Source organism: Neomonachus schauinslandi, chromosome 5, assembly GCF_002201575.2.
Source record: "Neomonachus schauinslandi chromosome 5, ASM220157v2, whole genome shotgun sequence".
Taxonomy (NCBI): domain Eukaryota; kingdom Metazoa; phylum Chordata; class Mammalia; order Carnivora; family Phocidae; genus Neomonachus; species Neomonachus schauinslandi.
In genome coordinates, this window is record NC_058407.1 from 28971004 (window position 1) to 28994547 (window position 23544).

The 23544-nt window shown below is 36.1% G+C and overlaps 1 protein-coding gene across 2 annotated transcripts in view; it reads left to right on the top strand.

Annotated features, from left to right (window-relative positions):
- DCN (decorin) overlaps positions 1-23544 on the top strand; it is a 42494-nt gene that overhangs the window by 18107 nt on the left and 843 nt on the right. For both annotated transcript variants that reach the window (XM_021687324.1, XM_021687325.2), the window contains exons 3-7: positions 352-464; positions 8363-8576; positions 9383-9496; positions 14523-14616; positions 17743-17881. In XM_021687324.1, coding sequence (XP_021542999.1) covers positions 352-464; positions 8363-8576; positions 9383-9496; positions 14523-14616; positions 17743-17881 — 674 coding nt within the window. The remainder of the gene's footprint in view (positions 1-351; positions 465-8362; positions 8577-9382; positions 9497-14522; positions 14617-17742; positions 17882-23544) is intronic.

Below are 23544 nucleotides of genomic sequence, written 5' to 3' on the forward strand. Positions count from 1 at the left end.
AAAGGAATTATTTTCTAAAACAAGAACAATGAGGTAAAACCCTAATGTGCCCTGAGAAACTTGAGCCACTCCCTTACAAAATATAAATTTTAGTTTTACACAGAGAAGTAATTACATGGGGAAAATAATGTGGTCAGTGTATAATTTAAAAAATATATGTAACATTTGACTTCTTTGGAAAGGATAAAGCAGATATTTTAAACTACAACTGATAAAATTCCTAGAAGAAGAAAAAATATGGTAGTGGTAAAACTTTCATTGCAACATTGATTTTTTGTGAACACATCCTTTGTGATCCTGTGGTCCTGTGCCCCTTTTACTGACTGCACATTGCTTTTACTCTCACGCAAGGTCTGGAACAAGTGCCGAAAGATCTTCCCCCTGACACTACACTGCTGGACTTGCAAAACAACAAAATAACCGAAATCAAAGATGGGGACTTCAAGAACCTGAAGAACCTTCATGTAAGAGTTCTTTGTTTATTTGTTTGTTTGTTTGTTTTTGAGTTGTAACAAGATCTGACTCACAGGATTTTTCAAAACAAAACTTAGGTAAGGCCAAGAGTACTATATGGTAATAAATAAGCACGGAAGCATTTATTAAATTCTTTATTTAGGAGGTAAGAGGGGAGCAAAACATCATACTCATTAATCCCTAAAAAATCAGCCAATTTTCTTACATATACCCCATATATCTTTGGTCTTTGCATCCTAAAAAGTACTTTATATCTTAATCTTCTCTTACGTCATGAATAAAAGTCTTTATTTTCCTAGTTAGAGGGTACTTCAATATTGGAACAAAATACAAAATGGGTTCTGATCTTAGTATTATTTTATTTCTTTTGTCTTCTTTCATTAGTTTTCTAAGAGGTGTCAGTGTTATAAAGCCTCCAAGATTGGCATCAAGAGAAAAAGGGATAACCATCCATATTTTACTTAGTAAATATAATTCTATCTTCATATCTATATATCTATATCTTGCTTTGTATTTAGGACAATGCATGCTGCATTCTTATCTGTATCTGTGCTTTGATTGTGATTTTTACTTACCTCTACTCTATTATGATGTCACACATCCAGTCTACCAGACGGGATTCCAGCAGAAAATTGGTGACACTCTCAAAAGCGTTCACAGAGAAGGCTTTACTGAAGGGATGATTTACAGAGGGATATAGGAACCAACAAAGCATTATGAAACACCCAAGCCCACCTTGAAAGAGGCAGGGAGCTATAGTCCTACCTCCTTATTTCCTGTCAGCGTCTCCTCTGACTGAACCTAACTGGGGGCCGGGGATCAAGGTCATCTGGGTGAAGCAGTCCCGAGAGTTTATCTTCCCAGGACATAGAAGAAGATCACATAGAACAAAGAATGAGTAGAACTATAGTTGGAAGAGGGTGTGTTATAAATGGAGGATGACCAACCCAATCAAACAGGGTTTGGTTTTGCTAAGGCAGCCTTCTGTAAGAGTAAATGCATTGTCTTTTCAGGTAGGGCATCAGAATCCCTATAAACTGTATCCTCTAGTCCAGCTCTCTACTTGTGAGATAAATAGAATGTAGTTTCCCCTCAGAATATCATTGCACATTTAGTATAAATAAGCCGGCCTTCAATGTCAAAAATAAATACTACAAGTCTCACTGTCTCTGTATTCTACTCTGGTAGACCACGCCTGAAGTATTAAGTCTGGTCCTGGGCAAGACATTTTAGGAAGGGCATTAACCTTTGAGTATCCTCAGAATGATCATCATGAGGATAAAGAATTTGGAAATCATGTCTTATAGGCACAGTTGACAGAGATGTGGATGCCCAAATTGAGTGAAAAAGGTCATGACTGATGTATTTGAAGTGCCACGCTGGAAAGGAGAAATTGAATTTACTTACTTCAACTACAAGATGACAGAATTGTCCTCTTGACAATTGAGTGGAAATTTTAGGGAAGCAGAGTTTTGCTCAGCATTAAAAATAACAATGTATAGCATTAGAATTTTCAGAAAACAATGGAGAGAATTGCTTAGTTGTGAGTGACTTATATGTAGAGATAAATTTACAGCTTCTTATGATGAATATCATAGAAATACATTTTTAAGGTTGGGAGCATATTAATCTCACATCCATTTAGTCCTTGCAGCCATTATAGAAAATAATTGAAGGGATGTATAGTAAGAATTGGCAATACATATAAATATAAACATAATTCATCTGGCTGCTATGTATTAGAATAAGAAATATAGATTCAAGGGAAATAATGTAAAACTGGTGATCATATGTTATAGAGTTAATATAATCAGGACAAGATTTAGTTATCAACTTTCTGACAGCTAGAATGAGAAAAGCAGTAAACACCCATTAGGAGAAAATGTACCATATTTTTAGAAGGTTGCAAAGATTTTTCCTTAAGATTTTAAGATTCTCTGTGTAACAATTAATATAAACAAAAGCAGCAAATAAAATTTATTGAAGTGTCCAACAATAGAAGCCCAGTGTGATGTAAGTAGTGAATGCTATGGGCACCAAGAAAGAGACAAGTCAGACATACCCTACATCAGGTTACCAGTTAGTATTTGAGAGAATATGGGACAAAGGGTCTTAGAGGATTAGCAGAATTTTGAAAGGAAGAGAAGAAAAGAGTGTTTTCTCTACAAAAGGAAAGGACAGGCAGAAGAAAATAAGCAGATATAGGAATTGGCTAGAGTGGAAGACACGGGCTAGGAAAAGTGAGGATAAGGCTTGAGCTAGAGATCTCAAATCTTGAACCAAAGGGATCCATCTCCACTGATAGGATGCCAGGCCTGAGCCCCAATTCATGTTTTCTCTGCCTTCAGAGTGTTTTCACTGGGAGTAAGCTAATGGTGATACCAACAAGGCTTGCCAATGACTATTTAAACTATGATTGGATATGTTAAAAGATTAATTAAGAAAAGATTATTATTATTTTCAATGAACTAAAATTTAAAACTTCATTTTATTTTTATAAGTTTACCCTAAAGCTATTTTTTCTTCTGTTTTTTAATTTTATTTTATTATGTTAGTCACCATACATTACATCATTAGTTTTTGATGTAGTGTTCCATGATTCATCGTTTGCGTATAACACCCAGTGCTCATTTAATACATGCCCTCTTTAATACCCATCACCAGGCTAACCCATCCCCCCAATCCCCCTCCCCTCTAGAACCCTCAGTTTGTTTCTCAAAGCCCATAGTCTCTCATGGTTCATCCTCCCCTCGATTTCCCCCCCTTCATTTTTCCCTTCCTACTATTTTCTTCTTCTTCTTCTTTTTTTTTTTTTTAACATATAACGTATTATTTGTTTCGGGTACAGGTCTGTGATTCATCAGTCTTACACAATTCACAGCGCTCACCATAGCACATACCCTCCCTAGTGTCTATCACCCAGCCACCCCATCCCTCCCACCCCCCTCCACTCCAGCAACCCTCAGTTTGTTTCCTGAGATTAAGTCTCTTATGGCTTGTCTCCCTCTCTGGTTTCATCTTGTTTCATTTTTTCCTCCCTTCCCCTATGCTCCTCTGTCTTGTTTTAAATTCCTCATATCAGTGAAATCATATGATACTTGTCTTTCTCTGATTGACTTATTTTGTAAAGCTATTTTTTTAAGGAAGGAAAATTCTCTTACTCTAATCCTAACTTTCTGTATGTTTAAATATAATCTGAATAATTTATTTAAACTCTTCATAGCCTTAAATAAGAGATATCTGGTTTCTGTGACACTCTCATTAAATCTGGCATTTGTAATAATATGTTCTTTCTTTTCCACGTTTCCTTCTCAGTATGTTTTAGGCAACTCCCATCTTGGCAATCTCTTTCTTTCTACTTCAAAGTATACATTGAAGAGAGGAAGAATTTATTAGAGCTTCCAACTGTTCAGAGGATGTTAAACTGCTATTTTTCTCTTACTCTTTCATTCATGATCGTTTCTACCCTTGTTATTATGCAAATAAACATTATAATTTCAGCCAGGAAAGCCACACTTGAATGAAAAAGAAGATGAGAAATGAAACTTTAGCAAAGACTAAAATAGAAAGGATTTAACAGAAAGTTTCCTCTTTTCTCAATAATTTTATCAATTTAGACTGTGTGTCTCATAATGAGTAGTACATGCTGTGCAAGAGTAGTTTTATACTTTTTTTTTAAAGATTTTATTTATTTATTTGAGAGAGAGAGAATGAGAGACAGAGAGCATGAGAGGGAGGAGGGTCAGAGGGAGAAGCAGACTCCCTGCCAAGCAGGGAGCCCGATGTGGGACTCGATCCCGGGACTCCAGGATCATGACCTGAGCCGAAGGCAGTCGCTTAACCAACTGAGCCACCCAGGTGCCCGCTAGTAGTTTTATACTTATATGTAACAGAAAAACACAATTATCCCATGAAATAATGGAAAATTAAGTATTATAATGCCAACATTTAATATCTTTCCTTTGAATTCATGCTTAAAAAATCTAGTCAGGAAGGTTTTTTTTGTTAACTAAAAATAAAATATTGTCAAAGATTTAAAAATAGCAAACACTTGTTTAGCAATTACTATATAGTAGGCTTAATACCTATATACACTCACTTATTTAATTCTTAGAACCATTCTTTTGAGGTAGACACTCTTGATAACCCCTTTATACAGAAGAGGACACTCAGGTACAGAGAGATTACTTGTTTATAGTTTCTTGTTCATAGTCACGCAGCAAATAAGAGCCAAATCTTGAGATCAAAACTCAGGAGCATTGTGAATTGAGTCCATTAATTGCCGATAAATATGATAGTAACCATACCACCCCTTAAAACAATACCTGATAGAGTGTAAACCCTACATAAATGGCTTTGGAGAAAACTGTACATAATATTAAGTCAGGTTTCAACATGTTTTTCTTCCAATTTTATTGAAATATAATTGCCATACAGCACTGTGTAAGTTTAAGGTGTACAGCATAATGACTTTGTATATTGCAAAATGATCACCACAATAAATTTAGTTAACATCCATAATCTCCTCTCTCTATATATATATATGAAAAGAAAAAATGTATTTTTCCTTGTGAGGAGAACTTTTAGGGCTGACTCTCTCAGCAGCCTTCAAATATGCTATCCACAGAGTTGGCTATGGTCATCATGTTGTATGTTACCTCTCCTGTCCTTATATACCTTATAAGGGGAAGTTTGTTCCTTTCGATCACCTTCTTGGATGAAGGTGGTGAAAATGCTTTTATTCCTACTTCCATTCCATTTCCATTGCCAGTTGCTTTTTTCATCACCTCTCCGCTGCCTCCCAGGCTAGATCCCTTTTTCTTTAGTTACCAAAGAAGTAGGTAGGGCTGATTTTTGAGGCTGTGCTTCAATTTTATTTTAAGTGGTGCTCAAGGCATTTCCTGCCCCCAAGCAACAAGTTCTCTACTCCTCTGACTTCTCTCACCTCTTGGCAAAGTCATGATAAACCGATTCTGCTTGTCTTTTACCTTTTCTTTTTTTCTATTTTTACTTTTATGTGCATTTATTTGGGGCAGAATTTACTCCCAGGCCATAAATTTTTGTTTCTTCAGTTTCTTCTGGGATATCTTTTTCCTCTGTGCAACCTCCTCTTCTGGTTTAAGACCAATCTGCTTTTTCAGCAAGGATCATCTCAGTGCAGCAGGGAGAGCTCCCTTAGGGAGGGCTTCATCGGCCATGAGCCCTGTCAATTCAATCCTGCATCTTGGGAGCTTTGTTCACCGGGATGTGCTCAATGGCCAGAGAATCTACATCTAAACTCTTAAGTTCTGCATGACTCTCTGCATTTTTAAGCATGTGCAGTAAGAATTCAGCACTATTTTGGGGCCACCTGTGTCCAGCCTGACTGTTTGGCTCCGGGCACACCTACCAACTGAATGGCTCACGTGGCTTCTGCAAAGTGACATCCTTCAGACACTTGGTGGCTTTTCTGATATGCATACCCTTGATGGCTTGGGCAGTTTCATGTGTGTTCTTAAAGTGAACACAAAGATTTGAACGGCTTGATTTGCATGATTCTGTAGGATTTTCTGGGTCAAGTGAATAGCGAACCATTTTCAGAGATCCCCTTGGGTTGCTTACGGGAAGAGCTTTCTCCTTTTCATCAGCTGATCTCCTGAGGCATTCTCCCAGGCGTTCATCTTTGACTCTTTCTCTGGTTTAGTTGGCCTTTGGCATTAGCAAGAGGAATTAGTTTTTGTTTTTGTTTGTCCCATCTCAACATCTTGTCATGGCCTGTTACAATTCTAAGTGTGCTTTCTTTAATACATATCACTGTGTATGGAACTAACATCAACCATCTTTAAGCAATACTGTATATACACAAATAACTTTTTTTCACCTGTGGATTTTTTTTAAGGTGGTTTTATTACAGCAGGGGGACAGGACCCGGGGCAGAAAGAGCTGCCTCACCTGTGGGTCTGTTTTCGGTGAAGTTCTAATCCATATAGCTCTTAAGATTTTACCTCGTTATGACTAAAATTTGCGTAGTTTATTTATGTTTCAAATGTATTTTAATTTGAAAGGAGGAACGTTTTCCATTGGACTGAAACTTTCAACCTTAATTCCAAAACACACTAGTAGTTTTGAAAGGCAATGCCTTTTGAAAGGCACTTTGCAAAGAAGTCTATATACATTATCATGTACCCCCTGTAGGTGCTATTATTATTCCCACTGTACTGAAGAAATAATTGGAGCAAATGTCATACTACCCCCAAAACTTAACAGCAGATACTACTATGGCATGCTCACAGGTAGAGGCATCATCTAGTTATTATCTAGTAAAAAAAAAGCAATATTTTATTAGCTGAAATGGCTGATCCTTCATAATAGGTTTCATACTTAACATAAAATAAGCAGATTTTTCAGACCATGTTAAATGCATTTAATGATATCAAGCTTTCAGAGTTTTCTTCCATAGATGGCCATAGAAGATCTTCTCTTTCTTCATAATTAAGCATCTGCCATTTTGGGTGTCTTTCAATGACACAAGTCCTCTCGAACCTCTCCTCTAGTGCTTGCTTTTACTAATTTCCTGGACATTTTGCTCATTAATATTAATTTCCTATGACTTTAACCCTCATGAGATTTTTAATTTTCTGTAATATTCATTGGAATTTCCTGGGATTTTGTTTTAATCAACCCATCATCTTTTAGGATTAGCTGAAAGATTGTTACTTATAAGAAGTTTTAGTTAGTCAAATAATGTGAACTACATGAGCATATACATGGGTCAACTAACCGGCTGTTACCTTCAGAAAGTATTCCTGCATTTCTGACACTGGAAGTTCTCATTTTTTTAATTTTTTGTCCCTATGCCTTTTCATATATGCACATAAGTGCACTACAATTGAAAAAAAGGTTTCTTAGACCTTGAACAAATGATCCTGAATTCCTTAGGATTAATTGATAAGAAGGCTTCGAATAATAATAAGTGTGGTTCTACAGACATATATATCATTGGAAGAGAATGAGGTGTCCAAAAATAAGTTTAGCAATAGCTATATGTATACCAGTAATGAATGAGAAGTAATTTTCTATATTAGAAGAATGCAGAAACAAAAATTTAAGAATTACTAAAAATATTAGCATATTTAGCTACATAAAACCTTTGTATGTAAAAAGGACAAAAACAGAAGAAAAATGTATTTAAGGCTCTGCATTTCATTTTAACTACATCTTTATTTTCTGTAAACCAACTATTAAAATATATTAAAATTTAATAAAATGAGAAGTATTGTGATCAGGTAGTCCTTTCTCCCCCAAAAATAACAGTAAATAGTAGCAGAATGAAAGGAAATTAATTTAACCTTTCAAGTGACAAAGAAATGCAAAGAAATTACAATGAGCTGCAACATGTTGTACTAATTTGACAAACTTTTTGAAAAAAATATATCTCAATTTATAAGGCTGCAAGAAAGCAAGAAAATTTTACTCTCTTGCATTGCCGATGGTAGTAGAAATTGGTGCCACCATTTTGTAGGGGAATCCATGGCAGCAGTCAATGAGGATGGATTTTAGGCTGAGGGATGGATGCCCATGGCACTGGATTCTTTTCAAGTATTTCGGGTCACTCTGGTAATTTCAATCTTTAGGAGTATTTACTGTTTAAAAATTAAGTGTCTATCTATGTATTTATATTATAATCTCTAATCTATAGTTCATCACCTTTATTCCTGATGTTCCTGATGTTCAGATCCGCATACACTTCTTAAGTGAAAGAATCATATTTGCCTAATTTTTTCTGGTTTCTTGCAATATATATAATATTTGATTTTTTCTGATTTCTTGCAATATATATATATATAGAGAGAGAGAGAGAGAATGTGTGTTTTGGAATTAAGGTGTTGTTTTTGTTCACTATCTACAGACGTTGATTCTTGTCAACAACAAAATTAGCAAAATCAGCCCTGCAGCATTCACACCTCTGTTGAAATTGGAACGACTTTATCTGTCCAAGAATCATCTGAAGGAACTGCCAGAAAAAATGCCCAAAACTCTTCAGGAGCTGCGTGCCCATGAGAATGAGATCACCAAAGTGCGAAAATCTGTGTTCAACGGACTGAACCAGATGATCGTCATAGGTACAGATATTCTTATAACTCTAAGGCCAGAATTGAAGGTCCACCTTAGAAGATTCCAAGTAAGCGATAGCCGCAGGAAGGTAAATTAGCTAGAGCTTACATGTCTTTAGCCTATAGGAGTTAACAGTAGCAAGATTGGCAGAAATGAGATTTTGAATCGTGCCTTACAATGTTTTTATTTCTCGTCCTCGAGGATCTGAGAATGTGGAGAAAACTCTAGGGCCAAAGTCACCCTACTGCATGCCCAAGATGCGGGATGGAATTAAGTAGTGATTAATTAGAGCTATGTGGGGATACCTTTCCATCATGGGAATTGTTTCTATTCTGAACATCTATAAATCATTTGCTTTAAACAATGTGTTCTAAGGTTTTGTGTGGTAAAAAATGGTGATTTTATAATTGGCTTACAAGATGCTAATTTCAAATTATTTAACATTTTAATTCATCTCAGGAAAGTAAAAGCCCCATAATAAGTGTGACTTATTAACACTTGTTTTTTGTTGATTTCTGTGCAAACCTATGTATGCACTTTAAATAATCTTCTTGTTATTGTTTTTGCCACTATTGCTTTTTCCATAAATCTTTGTGTTTTCTTATTGCATTTGTTTGTTGTTTGCTTTAAAAAGAGAAAATTTTACCTCAGTTTGCTATCCCTTTGAAGAGTGTGTCCTTTAATTTCTCTTTTGTTTCTCAGTCAAGTTGTTATCGACCCAAATGTCTCTTAGAATCCTTGTTGAAACAGACACTACTCTGATTTGCAATACCTAATATTGTCCGCTAAAGCTTTGCACTTATTGCATTTGTAGAACTGGGCACCAACCCACTGAAGAGCTCAGGAATTGAAAATGGAGCCTTCCAGGGAATGAAGAAGCTCTCCTATATCCGCATTGCTGACACCAATATAACCACCATCCCTCAAGGTGATAGAAAACTCTCCAAAGCAGTTTGAACACCTAAATCTTAAAACCTTAACATTTAGAAAAAATTGTTTTGGAAATTTAAATGGTGACTGAAGTAGCCAACGTTATTTCTGGTAAATTGTTTACCCTCGGAAGTATTTCTGTTGAGCCTGGATGACCCCTGAGCCATCCAGGCCCATGATAGAGATGGCTAGACCCTTCTACCTATAAAGTCTCTTCTAAGATACAACTTAACACACAATGATTTCATATTAAAGAATTGGGATTAAAAAAAAAGAATTGTGATAGCACGAAGGAAAAAGTACAGTTATTTAAAAAATAGAATGCCTTAGTGACATTAAAAAGATACATGAAGTACTTTGAAATTGAGCCAATTTTTACTTTGAGTCTCCAATCTTTTAGTGAATTCCTTTCCATCTTAGGACATCTCAGGCATTATCATCTGAATAAGAGCATCCACAGTGGCCATGCTCTTGTATGATAGTGGCGGTCGTATGTTGTAAAGAGTATGGATTTTGGTCGGTATGCTTGAGTTCAGTTTGTCACTAATTGGCTCTAAGGCCTTGGACAAGTTATTCAATATTTATACCTCAATTTCTTTATTTGTAAAATGGCAATAACACTGATATACAACTCACTAGTTTGTCTTAAAATTAAATAACTAATTAAAGAAGTATCTGGTATGCAAATAAGTAATGGATTAATATTACCATTTATTATTTCTTAAAAATATTTTGACACTCATTTTGCTTAGGCAAAGTGCCAAACCCTGGAGACAGGACAGTGAATAGGGTATACTCCCTGCCTTCAAGGAGCTTATTGCCCGGAGCAAAGCCAGGCAGGTAAAGAGCAGGCCTTACACAGCCTTGGGCTAAGGGTTACCTGGGAGAGGCACAGAAGCCAGTCTTTGTGAATCAGAAAAGAAATCAAATCCCCAAAAAAGCAATTCCTCTAATTCTCACATTTTCCCTGCCCCAGGGTTTTAGTCTCACAAAAGCCCTTCTATATTCTCAAATTTTCCCCTCTATTTGGCCCTTTCTCAACTTAGATATCTTGTTCTTGGACTGGGTACAAAATGTAGGTTCTTGCCCACAGAAAACAATTACCCTTCACTGTGCTTTCACAGGAACTTCAGCTCCCAAAAAGATATATTCCATAGAATGGTTTCTTACCACCCCTTGCCCTCTCCACAGTCTTTTTGCTACAGAAGATGTTTTTATGCCCATAATAGCAACTGCTGGTATAGATAAGATTGATAGATAGATGATAGATAGATGATAGATGATAGATAGATAAATAGACAGATAGATAGAGATTGATCTACAGTTTTATAAAGCACCTTCATGTTGGTTCTCCAACTTGTTGCATTGTAACAAGTGGGGTTTTTGTTTTTGTTTTTGTTTTATCCCCAGGGCAGATGTATATATGTATACATTTATATTTTTAATATATTTTATATTTTAATAATATTTTAAAATTTAAATTATATTTAATTCCATTTTTATATATTACGTATACACATACATCTTGCCCAAAGCTGTAGAGCTGTAGGAGGTGAAGTAAAAAAGCTGGAATTTAAAGTCCAGGTCTTTTCCACTACTTCATGCTGCCAGATGACTTGTGTTGAACATAATCTTTGATTTTGCTCTCCTTCTTAATGCATCCTCCAAAATATGCCTTGGGAACACATTTGATCACTTAGTGACCTGTATTCCTTATGTCTCCTCCCTACTGGAGGTGCTCTTTTCTCACCGTCTCCAGCTTACTTTGATGTATTAAACACTTACTATAAAAATTAGAGTAATCAAGTTTTGTTAAGCACTTATTAATACCAGGTATTGTGCCCAATGCTTTTTATGGATTCTGCTCTATGAATCTCAAACCATTCCTCTATAGTAATATTGTCATATCTGTTTAATAAACGAGGAAAACGAAGCTTAAAGACACGAAGTACATTGTGCCCAAGGCCCTGGGGCTAGGAGGTGGCCAAGCTGGGGCTGTGCCGTGCTGACGCGAGTTCATGTGCGTGACCAGCGTACCCTGCTGCCAACTTAAGTCCTCCCTCCTATGCACATTTATGCCAATAAAATAGATGAGTCTGCCTTTCCTAGGCTTGACCCATATGCCTGAACGTCACCATCCTCCGGGAGTCTTAGTGGCCACACACTATCTACTGTCAATGATGGAAACACAAGGCAGTGGAGTGAAGTGGAGAGTTATGAATTCTTCACGTGGACCATGTGGGTGAAAGGTCTGACTCAGCCACTTAGTTGTTCTGTGACTTTAGGCTAATTATTGCACATCTCCAAAATCTCAGTTTTGCTCTCTATGAAATGGAGGTCTTTTTTTTTTTTTTTTAATTTTTTAAGATTTTATTTATTTGTGAGAGACAGAGAGCATGAGAGGGAGGAGGGTCAGAGGGAGAAGCAGACTCCCTGCCGAGCAGGGAGCCCGATGCGGGACTCGATCCCGGGACTCCAGGATCATGACCTGAGCCGAAGGCAGTCGCTTAACCAACTGAGCCACCCAGGCGCCCGAAATGGATGTCTTAATGACATCTATCTTCTAAGGTATTTGTGAGGATTAATAGACACAAATAAGATGGGTAATGTGCATACATAGTATCTGGCCCAAAGTAAGCTCTCAATATATTTACCTTAAAAATGGAAAGGGAAAAGAAAAAAAAAAAGTAACTAGAGTACAGTTTCTTAGCTAAATGCTGCAGGGGCAAAAGTTAATGGTATTCTTGATAAATTTGCCTCTCTCTATCCTATTGCAAAGTTTTCTTCCACCCTCAATCTTTCTCTTGACTATATTTTCCTTTTGGCAAACTGATACTGCAGAAGGGAAGACACTTAGAACCTGGGTAAGATTATGGATGTGACGATAATTGTTGTTCTAGAGACACTACATTTTTAAAAACATCTTTACATGGTGATAGGAAAGAAAAGATGTATATTCAATTTGCTTTGTTATATATTCACTTGCTAATTACATATGGGAGGAGTATTTTAAAAATTCACATTTATTTACTCTAAGGAGATTTGAGTGGTTGAAATCCCTTATTCCAAGAGTGACTGTGGTCTCCTGGTATTTAGTCATAAGAACGACTCAGTTGTGATTTTGTCACCGGACCCCAAGACCAGGTTCTTGGGCCTCCAGGTCATAGAAATGAACACTGAACTCAAGAGAAAGAAAGCCGGTGGAGTTTATTAGAGATAGATTGCCTACAAGGGAGCTGACAGCAAAGAGGAACGTTGCTCTCTGAAGGGGTATTGTGCAAGGAATGGAAGAGGCAATTTTCCAGAGGGTCAGGGACTAGAAGTAGGGAAGCATTCTTCAATCCCACCGTCGTTAACTTGTGGTCATTATTCTCAGTGGACACAAGACAATCACAGAATGCCCTTCTCCATGGTTGACATTCTTTTAGGCCTCCTGGAAAATAGAAATATTTGTGCAAGCAGGCTTTAAATTGTTACTTCTAATCTTGCCCAGACACCCATTACTCCTAACGACTATTATCTCGTTTGTTCGCTTTCCCAGAAGGAGGTATTTGCCTCTAAGCGTATGGAAACATTTAACCTTTGCCTCAGACCAGTGGCTCTACAGGAGTGAAGTCCCTCTTGCTTTTCCTATATTGTCTCAATTTCAGTTCCTTCAGTTAAGAGCATGCTATTTTAACTCCCTTTGACCATCTGGGAGCATATTACATTCCCTACTTGGCAGCTAGATAACCTCTAAAGTTTGGAACTTTGAGTCTGTGTTTCTTCGTCTATGAAAGGGAGGTTCACAAAAAATAATGTGTAAACTAAAAAAATTAAATGAGCTAAGTTAGAAAAAGTGCCAGTGTCAGTGTTCGCTACATGACAGACTTTCAGTGAATAGCTTAGCATCTCCCGCCCAAAACATAGTGCCATTGAGAAACAAATAATAAGTTCAAATCAAATATGGACTCAACTTTTACATGAAAGAGACAGTATTGACAGAATTCAGTGGTGTGCCATGAACATTTTCATACCAAACATAACCTGCAGTTTTCCACCTTTGTTCCTTATGGACAAATAACCAACACTCTCTGCTAAGCAGATGTTAGTTCGACATGTAACCAATTTGCTCTTTTCTTTGTAGTTGTGGCTATTCTTGTAAGTGGAACAATATGCTCTTTAAAAAGCTGTATAAAAACATCATATATCCTCAGATGGCAGGAGGAAATGAAAATAAAATACTTAAACTTTTATATTAATATTATTACATTTTTAGAAATCATAGCCCTTCGAGAAGTACTATCCAGAGGTTTCACGGATACTTTGGATCTAAAATTATTTCCCCAGGGGGTCTACATGTGGCTGATCACTTCATTCTAGGCCTCTGCATTCCTCTTGTGTAAAGAAACAGTCTTGATTTAAAAGGTCCAAGTAAGCTCTAGCTCTTTCTACACGTGCATGTTGTGGAGGCGTTTGAGTTTTGTTTCATTTGTTTGTTTGTTTTTTAACGTGGAAAAGCTGATTAAGACTAAGGCCCACTCGTTTATCAAGTGTTAGTTACTAATGAGACTCATTACTGAAATACCTCGTTAAATTTGTATATAGGTTTACCTTATACATAATGTCTTTATTATAGTTCAAATGCTTATTTCATTTTATGGTTGTGGTCTTTTATCAGTAACAGTATTAGTTTAGTAACAATGGTGTAGGAAATTAATGAGATTCAGGGTTTGACTTCAGTTCTACAATCGTATCCTAATAATTACTAGGACAAAAATCTACTATGTGATAAACACAGGCCATGTTTCTGTTAAAATCCATCTAGGAGAATAAAAAGTGCTTGTCCTACTTCCAGAAGCATCTATTATTATGAAAGGGATAAAGAAAAAGATAAAAAGCAAAACTGATGGAAAAGATAAAAAGCAAATCCTTTGAAACTATGTCTTTCAGCAAATTGGTGGCCTACGTGCTCGTTAAGTCTGTGTACATCCTGTAATTACATTTCTCTGCTAATTTAATGGTCTTTTTTTCCTCTATTCCAGGTCTTCCTCCTTCCCTTACTGAATTACATCTTGAAAGCAACAAAATCACCAAAGTTGATGCATCTAGCCTGAAAGGACTGAATAATTTGGCTAAGTAATAATATTCTTTCATGACCTTTTACCAGTAAAAGTGCCTGCAAGCTCCGAATTAGAAACACAGTGGGTGGTTGCTGACTGTTTTTGTTGTTGGTCCTAACAACCTCAAACCTCAGCAGGCCCAATTATTTCTTTAAAATACAATGAAATAGTGTACTTACCATAACCATGAAAATTATCTACCATATTGTTTTTAGGTTAAGACATATCTTCTGTACAAGGTATCCGATTAAATCAGTATGTTCATTCAATATGTTCTAACTTAGTAGCATTTAACAGAACGTTAAGTAAATTATAACACAGTGTTCAGAATTTGAATATGCTTTAAAATGGAAGTTACCGAGACATGGACATATTGGGCATCCCACCCTATAGTATTGGAATAATTATGATGAGATTCTCTCGCTTCTGTTCTTTGAAGAGTTTAAAATGTCTCTGGACATTTAGTGTAGTCTAACAAAAGAAGTTATTTATTTATTTATTTTTTAACAGAAGATTAACTTTTTTTTCCTGGTAGATAATCATTCATTCCTTTCCTGCTTTCTAGCCTAACTTTAATCTTTCTACATTAACAATCTGGTTAAGTAATAAAAAGAGGGGAATGCTTGCAAACTATTGGCTTTATCTTCGAGAAACACTCGGCTCTTGAACGGTATTACTGAATGTTCTTACAAAGGAGCACGCTGTTATGCCAAATTGATTCACTCCACTTTTATCTTTATAAATTTTATGGTAGATAAATAAATATAAAATATATCACTTATCCTTGAGAATGAGCTAAGACCAGATGACGTATAACACAGCTTTTCTCATTTCTGTGGAGATTTCCCATGAGCCGGTGGACAGTGAGGGCTGAAGGTAAGCGTGTCCATACGACTCTAGCTATAGCATCTTACCCTGGTGGCTCAAATGATATGAAATCACTTATCTAAAGATATTTGAATTACAGTCTCAATACAGCAAATATATTTCAAAATAGCATTATGCATCCCTGACCTTTCTTTGTGATTTTGTCCCTCTAGCTGCAGAACAACGTAGGAAGTTAAGTTACATTGCGTATTGCATAGAACTGTCTTTAGGATAGCTAGTAGTTGTAGTAATAAGAGTAGAGGTGAACAATAATCTAATTCCAAATATGGTAAATCATTAATAATATTTGTGCCTTTTTAGAAGAAAAATTCATTTTGTACTGAAAGTGGTATGGAGAGTTTTTTTAAAAATTCCATTCATTAAATTGGAACAGACTGACCCAAGTGGCCAAGCAAACTTTTCCGATTCTTGAATTTATCAAACAAATTTCCTTTTGGAATCAAGTCCAGAAAAACCTGTCTATGAAACCATCACATCCTCACGTGGTTTACTCTTCACTGATGTTGGAACATGAGAGGTATTTTTGTGTTGAACATCAAAACCGTGAAAAGAAGAAAAAAAATGATCTTGGAACATTGTTGCAGGGCAAATATTCCAATTAGTTATTAGGAAAAAGTGGGAAGAAAATAGTATATGCCTCTCTCCAAAAATATGAGATGGTTTTCAGGCAAACTTCCCTTCTGTTACACATGTATACATCTATGATCATCTCCCTTACTAGGTGGATTTTATACTTTGAGGAAAGACTCATGGTTTTTGAGCTGTGTGTCCTCTGCCTTCATAAGCCTAGGATAATATCGCGAATGTACTAGGTCCTCAAAAACATTTATTGATTGAATATATTAATAAATCATCAGAAAAGTGAAGTTTCTTTGAATCAATTATTAGGAATATCATATTCTAAAACTGAATTAGCCCAAAATTGGATATGGGACTTGAAGTGTTGTAAGGAATAGGAGACATGTTTCTATAATAGAAAAGAAAAGACCAGAAACAAAAGAGATAAATGTCTAAGACTGAGGGGAAAACAAAATGTTCTCAGCCAAGGTGCCAGGTTAATAATCCATAGCTAAGATAAACCAACAGTTTTATTAATAGCCTAAAATCAATATACCGTGATCTCAGTTATTTGAAATACAAAGCCATGATTAAAATGGAAAGACTTTAGTTACATAAACCAAAATCTAAATCCCAAAAGGGCTCAAAGATGAGAACTACCTGAAGGCAGGCAAAAACCATCCTGTAGAAAGTTCCTAAGCCTATTCCACTACATTTGAAGTAGCCCAGTAGACTCCTCCTCTTTCTCTTGGAGCTAGAATTCTGGCTCTTTCATGACCTTGTTGTCTCATCCCTGGGATCCTCTCTCTGCTCTTTGGGATTGGCAGCACCCTGGTTTTGACGGAGAGTCATACATCGCCAGAATGCCAAATACATTAACCTTATCTCCAAGTCGACTTCTGCCTTTTGAATCCCATTTACTAGGAAGAGACCTCACAGCTGCAGAAGTTTCACCTTTTATGCATTTAATTTAAAAAATGCAACCCAAACCTTTGAGTGGCATTGTATAAGAAATGTCAAAGGGGCCAAGAAAGAGACACTTAGGTCAGAGATCAAGGCCAGAAGCTGGGAATGTTGGCACCAGGCAAATTCAGATAGTAACAGATGGTCAGTGATAAACTCAAACGAAAGCAAGATGCTAATTCTGTTAACCTTCCTGGCAGGGACGTTTATTGATTCATTAGATCCTTCTGCCTTTTATTTCCAATGAATACATTTACATAATAAATATATGATTATTTGATTTCCAAAGTAACCAAGATGATAATAGTATTCCTTTTAGTTTTCTCTGGCGTGAATTCATTATATTCATTATACAGAGAGATCAATTCAACAGCTATTCATTGATCGTAACAAGCTCTGTGTTAATAGTGGGTATGCCACAAAACAGTCACTTTTCTCTAGGAGAGACACACAGGTACATAGTCCCTTGAGTTTTTTAAGAGGGTGACAACAGGAACATTTATTAGGGGATGCCTGTCAGAGGAATTTCAAAGAGAGTGACTCTAAGCTGGGAACTTAAGAACAAATGGGCTTTATCCAAGTGCAGAAAGGTTGGAAAAAGCATTCTAGGCAAAGGGAACAGTAAGTGGAAAAACGAAGAAAGTCCTTTTCCGTTACTGGATAAATCACACAAATGCCTGTGAGGAGGGCAGCCTTGAGCAGTGCACGCATTCATTTCTGCTTTCCTTTGCAGGTTGGGACTGAGTTTTAACAGCATCTCTGCTATTGACAACGGCACGCTAGCCAACACTCCTCATCTGAGGGAGCTTCACTTGGACAACAATAAGCTTATCAAAGTACCTGGTGGGCTGGCGGAGCATAAGTACATCCAGGTAATGCAGTACCACTGACTAGTGTGAGGAGTATCTAGGGAGTGAACACTCCCTACCGGGATGTTAGGACACAGGAAGGGAAGCTTTGCTTATGAATCTTTTTGCAGAAAGATTTTTTTAATATTCATTCTGGTTTCACGAAAAACATAGGTTTATTTTTTATTTATTTATTTTTTTCTTTTTTTTTTTAAAGATTTATTTATTTATTTGAGAGAGCGAGAATGAGAGAGAGAGAGAGAGAGAGAGAGAGCGCACATGAGTGGGGGAGGGTCAGAGGGAGAAGCAGGCTCCTCGCTGAGCAGAGAGCCCGATGCGGGACTCGATCCCGGGACTCCGGGATCATGACCTGAGCCAAAGGCAGTCGCTTAACCAACTGAGCCACCCAGGCGCCCGGTTTATTTTTTAAAAAAGATTCATTTATTATTTATTTGTCAGAGAGAGAGAGCACAAGCAGGGGGAATGGGAGAGGGAGAAGCAGACTTCCCGCTGAGCAGGGAGCCTGATGCAGGACTCGATTCCAGGATCCTGGGATCACGACCTAAGCTGAAGGCAGATGCTTAACGACTGAGCCACCCAGGCATCCTGAAAAATATAGGTTTAAATGATATTTTTTTAAATAGGACTATTACCTTAAATTTATTATAGTGCTGACTTCCAGAATATAATATTTTTAATGAAGCAGGCAAGGTAGTTTGAAGTCATTGATCACTGTAACAAACGTACTGGTTGAAAAAGATGATATAATCTGTTAAGTATAGATATGGAATAAAATAGCAATTGTAACTTTTAGCTTCAACAGATGTCAGGTAGGTCAAAAGGGAATGTTAAGCTAGCAGTGTGCCTGAGTTAACTCTTCATAGATTATGGGGTTATAGTACATTCATAAGGACAAGAAGATATGGTCCAGTGGTCCACTGTGGTAACAGAGCTTTCTAGTCTGTAATCTATAAATGTAAGGCATGCTCATTAGTTTAAATAGTAACAATATTTTCATGTATAATAGACTAAGACTTCCATTGTTACTTTGAGGAAATAGAACAAATATGTTATTCAAAGTTTATATTTAAAAAAGTTAATAATGTGGTTATTCACAGATTTTATGTATTTGCTTATTTTATCTAATTTTTTGGTTTCTTTAAAGGTTATATTTAAATTGTTTCTTTCAGAAATTTACATAGGTTCTTAGTTCAATCATGATGATTCAGAAATTATATGTTGGAGAGCCTGGGTGGCACAGTCGGTCGAGTATCAGACTCTTGGTCTCAGCTCGGGTCATGATCTCAGGGTTGTGAGATGGAGCCCCACATTGGGATCTGTGCTCAGCGTGGAGTCTGCCTAAGATTCTCTCTCCTTCTCCCTCTGCCCCTCCCCACTGTGCTTGCGCTCTCTCTCTCAAATAAATAAATAAATCTTTAAAAAAAAATTATACTTTGACATTGATGTTCTATTATAAATAAATCCTTTTTATAAAGTTGCCATTTTGGTAATGTTTCCACTTCTTCACTTGGGGTTCAAGATAGGTTTATCCCTTACTCTGCTGTCAGTTATGTCAATATGTTACTAATCTCTCTTTTTTTTATTGAGTTGTGACAAAAACTCCAAATGAAATTGATATATCATGATTTACAGAAGGTTTCTGTTGGTGGTGGGCATTTTTTGGGGGGGGGGCAGTTGTTTTGTTTTCATTTTTATATCCTAGAATAATCAGTTTTACCTTCTTGATTGCTGTTTTTCAAATGTCAGTCTGGATGTATTACTGAGTTAATAAAATAAGTTTAATGAGTTAATTAAGAACATTTATGGTATAGGCTAGGCTAGGCTAGGATAGGTTAGAATGAATGGAAAATAAAGTATCAATGTAATGGTAAGTATTTCATAAAAACTTTGTTTAAATGCACAGATTTACATATGCTAAATACATGTATTGTGTTTCAAATGGTGGGTCACAGAGAAAAAATTATAAAACATGCTATTTTGAAATCTTTGTTTAATATTAACAAATCTCATGGGCATTCACACAAGGGCCTCACTCTTGGTTTTTCATCTCTAATTGGCTATCCATGCATCCATTTCACCTCCCTTCTTATAGGCTCTTAGGGATTTCACCTACTTTACTGTCTTTTTTGTAAGTATATAATTCAGTTATTTTTAGCAAAATTATATAGTTCTTCAACTATCACTACAATCCAGTTGTTTTTTTTTTAAAGATTTTATTTATTTGAGAGAGAGCGTGAGCATGAGCAGGGAATGGGCAGAGGGAGAAGCAGGCTCCCCACTGAGCAGGGAGCCTAAAGTGGGAGTTAATCCCAGCCCTGAGATCGTTAACATGAGCCAAAGACAGACCCTTAACTGACTGAGCCACCCAGGCACCCCCACCACAATCCAGTTCTAGCACTTCTCACCTCTTACTTTTTCTAGTCAATTTTCAATCTCATCTTCTGCCACAGGAAATCATTCATCTACTTTCCACCTCCATGGATTTGCCTTTCCTGGACATTTCATATAAATGGAATCACTTGTTGTAATGATTTTATGTATCATAGCATGAGTCATAGCATGTATCTGTAGTTCATTCATTTTTATCAGTGAATACCATTCCATTGTACAGATATACCACATTTTGTTTGCTAGCACTACACTTTTTGATTCCTGTTGCTTTTGATTGTGTTTTAAAGTTGGGAGTGAAGGTCTTTCAACTTTGTTCTTATTTTTTTTAATCTTTTTTTTTTTAGATTATTTATTTATTTATTTGAGAGAAAGACAGTGAGTGAGTGAGTGAGTGAGTGAGCATGGGTGGGGGAAGCAGACTCTGCTGTGAGCAGGGAACCTGATGCGGGGCTTGATCCCAGGACCCCAAGATTATCACCTGAGGCAAAGGCAGACGCTTAACTGACTGAGCCACCCAGGCCCCCCAGCTTTGCTCTTATTTTTCAAAATTGTTTTGGCTATTCTTATTTCTTTGCATTTTCATATAAATTTTAGAATCAGCTTGTTCATTTTTGCAAAAATAGCCTGCTAGGGCTCTAATAAGGATTGTGGTGAATCTATAGATCAATTAGGGGAGTACTGTCATCTTAATAATATTGAGTGTTCCAATTCATAAGCATGGAATATCTCCATTTCATATTATTTAATTTCTCACAGCAATGTTTTTTTCATTTTTAGTGTACACATCTTACAATTCTTTTATTAAATGTATCCTTATTTTCTTTACTCTTTTTGATGCTGCTGTGAATGAATTATTAACCTTGATTTCATTTTTGAATTTTTTTTGCTAGTATATGCAAACACAATTGATTTTTGTATATCAATCTTCTATCCTGGTACTGTGCTGAAATTGTTTTTAGTTGCAGAAGTTTTTGTGCACTTCTTTGGATATTCCATATTTGGGATCATGTCATTTGTGAATAAAGTCAGTTTTAATTATTACTTTCTTGTCTGAATTATTTCATTTATTTTTCTTGCTTCATTGCACTGGCTAGAATCTCCAGTGCAATACTGAATAGAAGTGATGAAATTAGACATCTTTGCCTTGTTTACTATTTTAAGAGAGAGGTGGACATTCAGTCTTTTACCTTTCAGCATGATGTTAACTACAGGTCTTTTGTAGATGCTCTTTATCAAGTTGAGAAAGTTCTCTTCTATTCTTAAGCTTACTGAAAATTTTTATCATGAATGTGTATTCAAATGCTTTTTGTGTGTCTGTTGAGATTATCATGTGGTTTTGCCTTTTATTTCTTTAATATAGTATATTAAGTTAATTAATTTCCAGTTAAATGGGTTTTACATCCCAGAGATAAATCATGCTTGGTCTTGGCCACGGTGTATAATCTTTTTTTACGTTAGGAGATACAGTTTCCTAATGAAGTTAGGAAACTTCCTTTTATTGAAGTTCTTTGTCTATGTTTATATGAAATATATGAGGATGCCTGGGTGGCTCAGTCAGTTAATGTCTGCTTTCAGCTCAGGTCATGATCCCAGGGTCCTGGGATCAAGTCATGCATCGGGCTCCCTGCTCTGTGGGGAGCCTGCTTCTCCCTCTCCTCCCTGCTTGTGCTCTGTCTCTCTCTATCTCTGTCTCTCTCTCTCTCTCTCAAATAAACAAATAAAATCTTAAAAAAAAAAGAAATATTTGATTGTAGGTTGTGTGTGTGTGTGATGATTTTTGTCTTGCTTTAATATTAGAAAATACTGACTTCCTAATGAATTGGGAATATAGTTTTCTTTTTTACACAGACTAATACTTGCTTTATGTCTTGATATTGTTTTCTTTCGCCTTCAGTATTAGTCATAAACTCTAACCAAACATATCTCCCCTTTCTTGCTAATCATTGCTAGGAATTAGAGAATGGCAAATGAAAAGAAATTTTCAGTTTGCGAATTATAAAAAAAAAAGTACTTGCAGGTATTGTTTGTCTTTAATATTCCTCATTTCTGTTTTTATGTGATATCTATTGTTCTCCTTCCAAACCCTTTCTTAAACAAAGCCCCTTTCACCTGCATGTAAGTGTGAGTGTTCTGGTAAATGGAACAATATTTTAAGTTAATTATTATGAGGGAGAACCTCATAGGTTTTATAATGTACTTTAGAAATTGTTGCCTTCTTATTATATTTTAACTTTGGTTGTATAAGTCACTTCTTGCTCTTCAGAATTCACATGTACATAATAGAAGTAAAAACCCATTTCTAAAGTCCTTTTCATAACTCTGATATTTAATTTCCCTGAGAAAAATCTATTAACAAGTTACCATTATCTTAAATGTAATCATAAAATACATTTCAGAAAAATTCTATTGAACAGTAGACGTATATTCGTAAGTAGAATTTGTAACACACAGTACATTGTTATTAAAACTTTCTAGGTCTGTTCCTTTCCAAATGCTCAGTGTTTCTTAGGGTTTGTGATAATTTTGATTCTAATACTGCCTGTACACTTTTTCTTCACTATATATTACTTCCTCATTTTGTATAATTTCATTAAAAGATACATCATTTTATCTTTGCCCTGAAAACATAATATTCCATGTAGACACAATTTATGAAATAACATGAATCTATTCTTGTATTCATTCAACATATATTATTGAACACCTACTCTGTTCTAGTAGACACTAAAGATATAAACAAAACAGAACAAGTTTCTTTCCTCATGGGGCTTTTATTCTAGAGGAGAAAAACAGACAAATAAATACATAATAAGCTATATAGTGACAATTACTATGAAGATTTAAAGAAATGAATTGGGGCAGAGAATGGCAGCATTGGATAGTCAGGGAAGACGTCTTTGGTAAGAAAATGTTACATGAATTACATGAGGGAGTAAGCCCCATAGACATTTTGGAGAAGATCACTTCACATGGAAGAAACAATGTGTGCCAACCTAAGGAAGGACTGTGATTTTTGTAATAGAGGAAAAGCAAGTAGGCCAGAGTGGTTAGATTGAATAGTAAGGGGAGATAAGGTCAGAGCAGAAGGATGTCAGATCCTGTTAGGTTTGTGAGCCAATCTGAGAACTTTGGACTTCATTCTGCATGAGACAGGAAGCCCCTGGAGTGTTGAGGCAAAGAATATATAACTTGGCTTACTTTTTAAAATAATTGCTCTATGAAGAAAGAAAAAAGAAAGAAAGAAAGAAAGAAAGAAAGAAAGAAAGAAAGAAAGA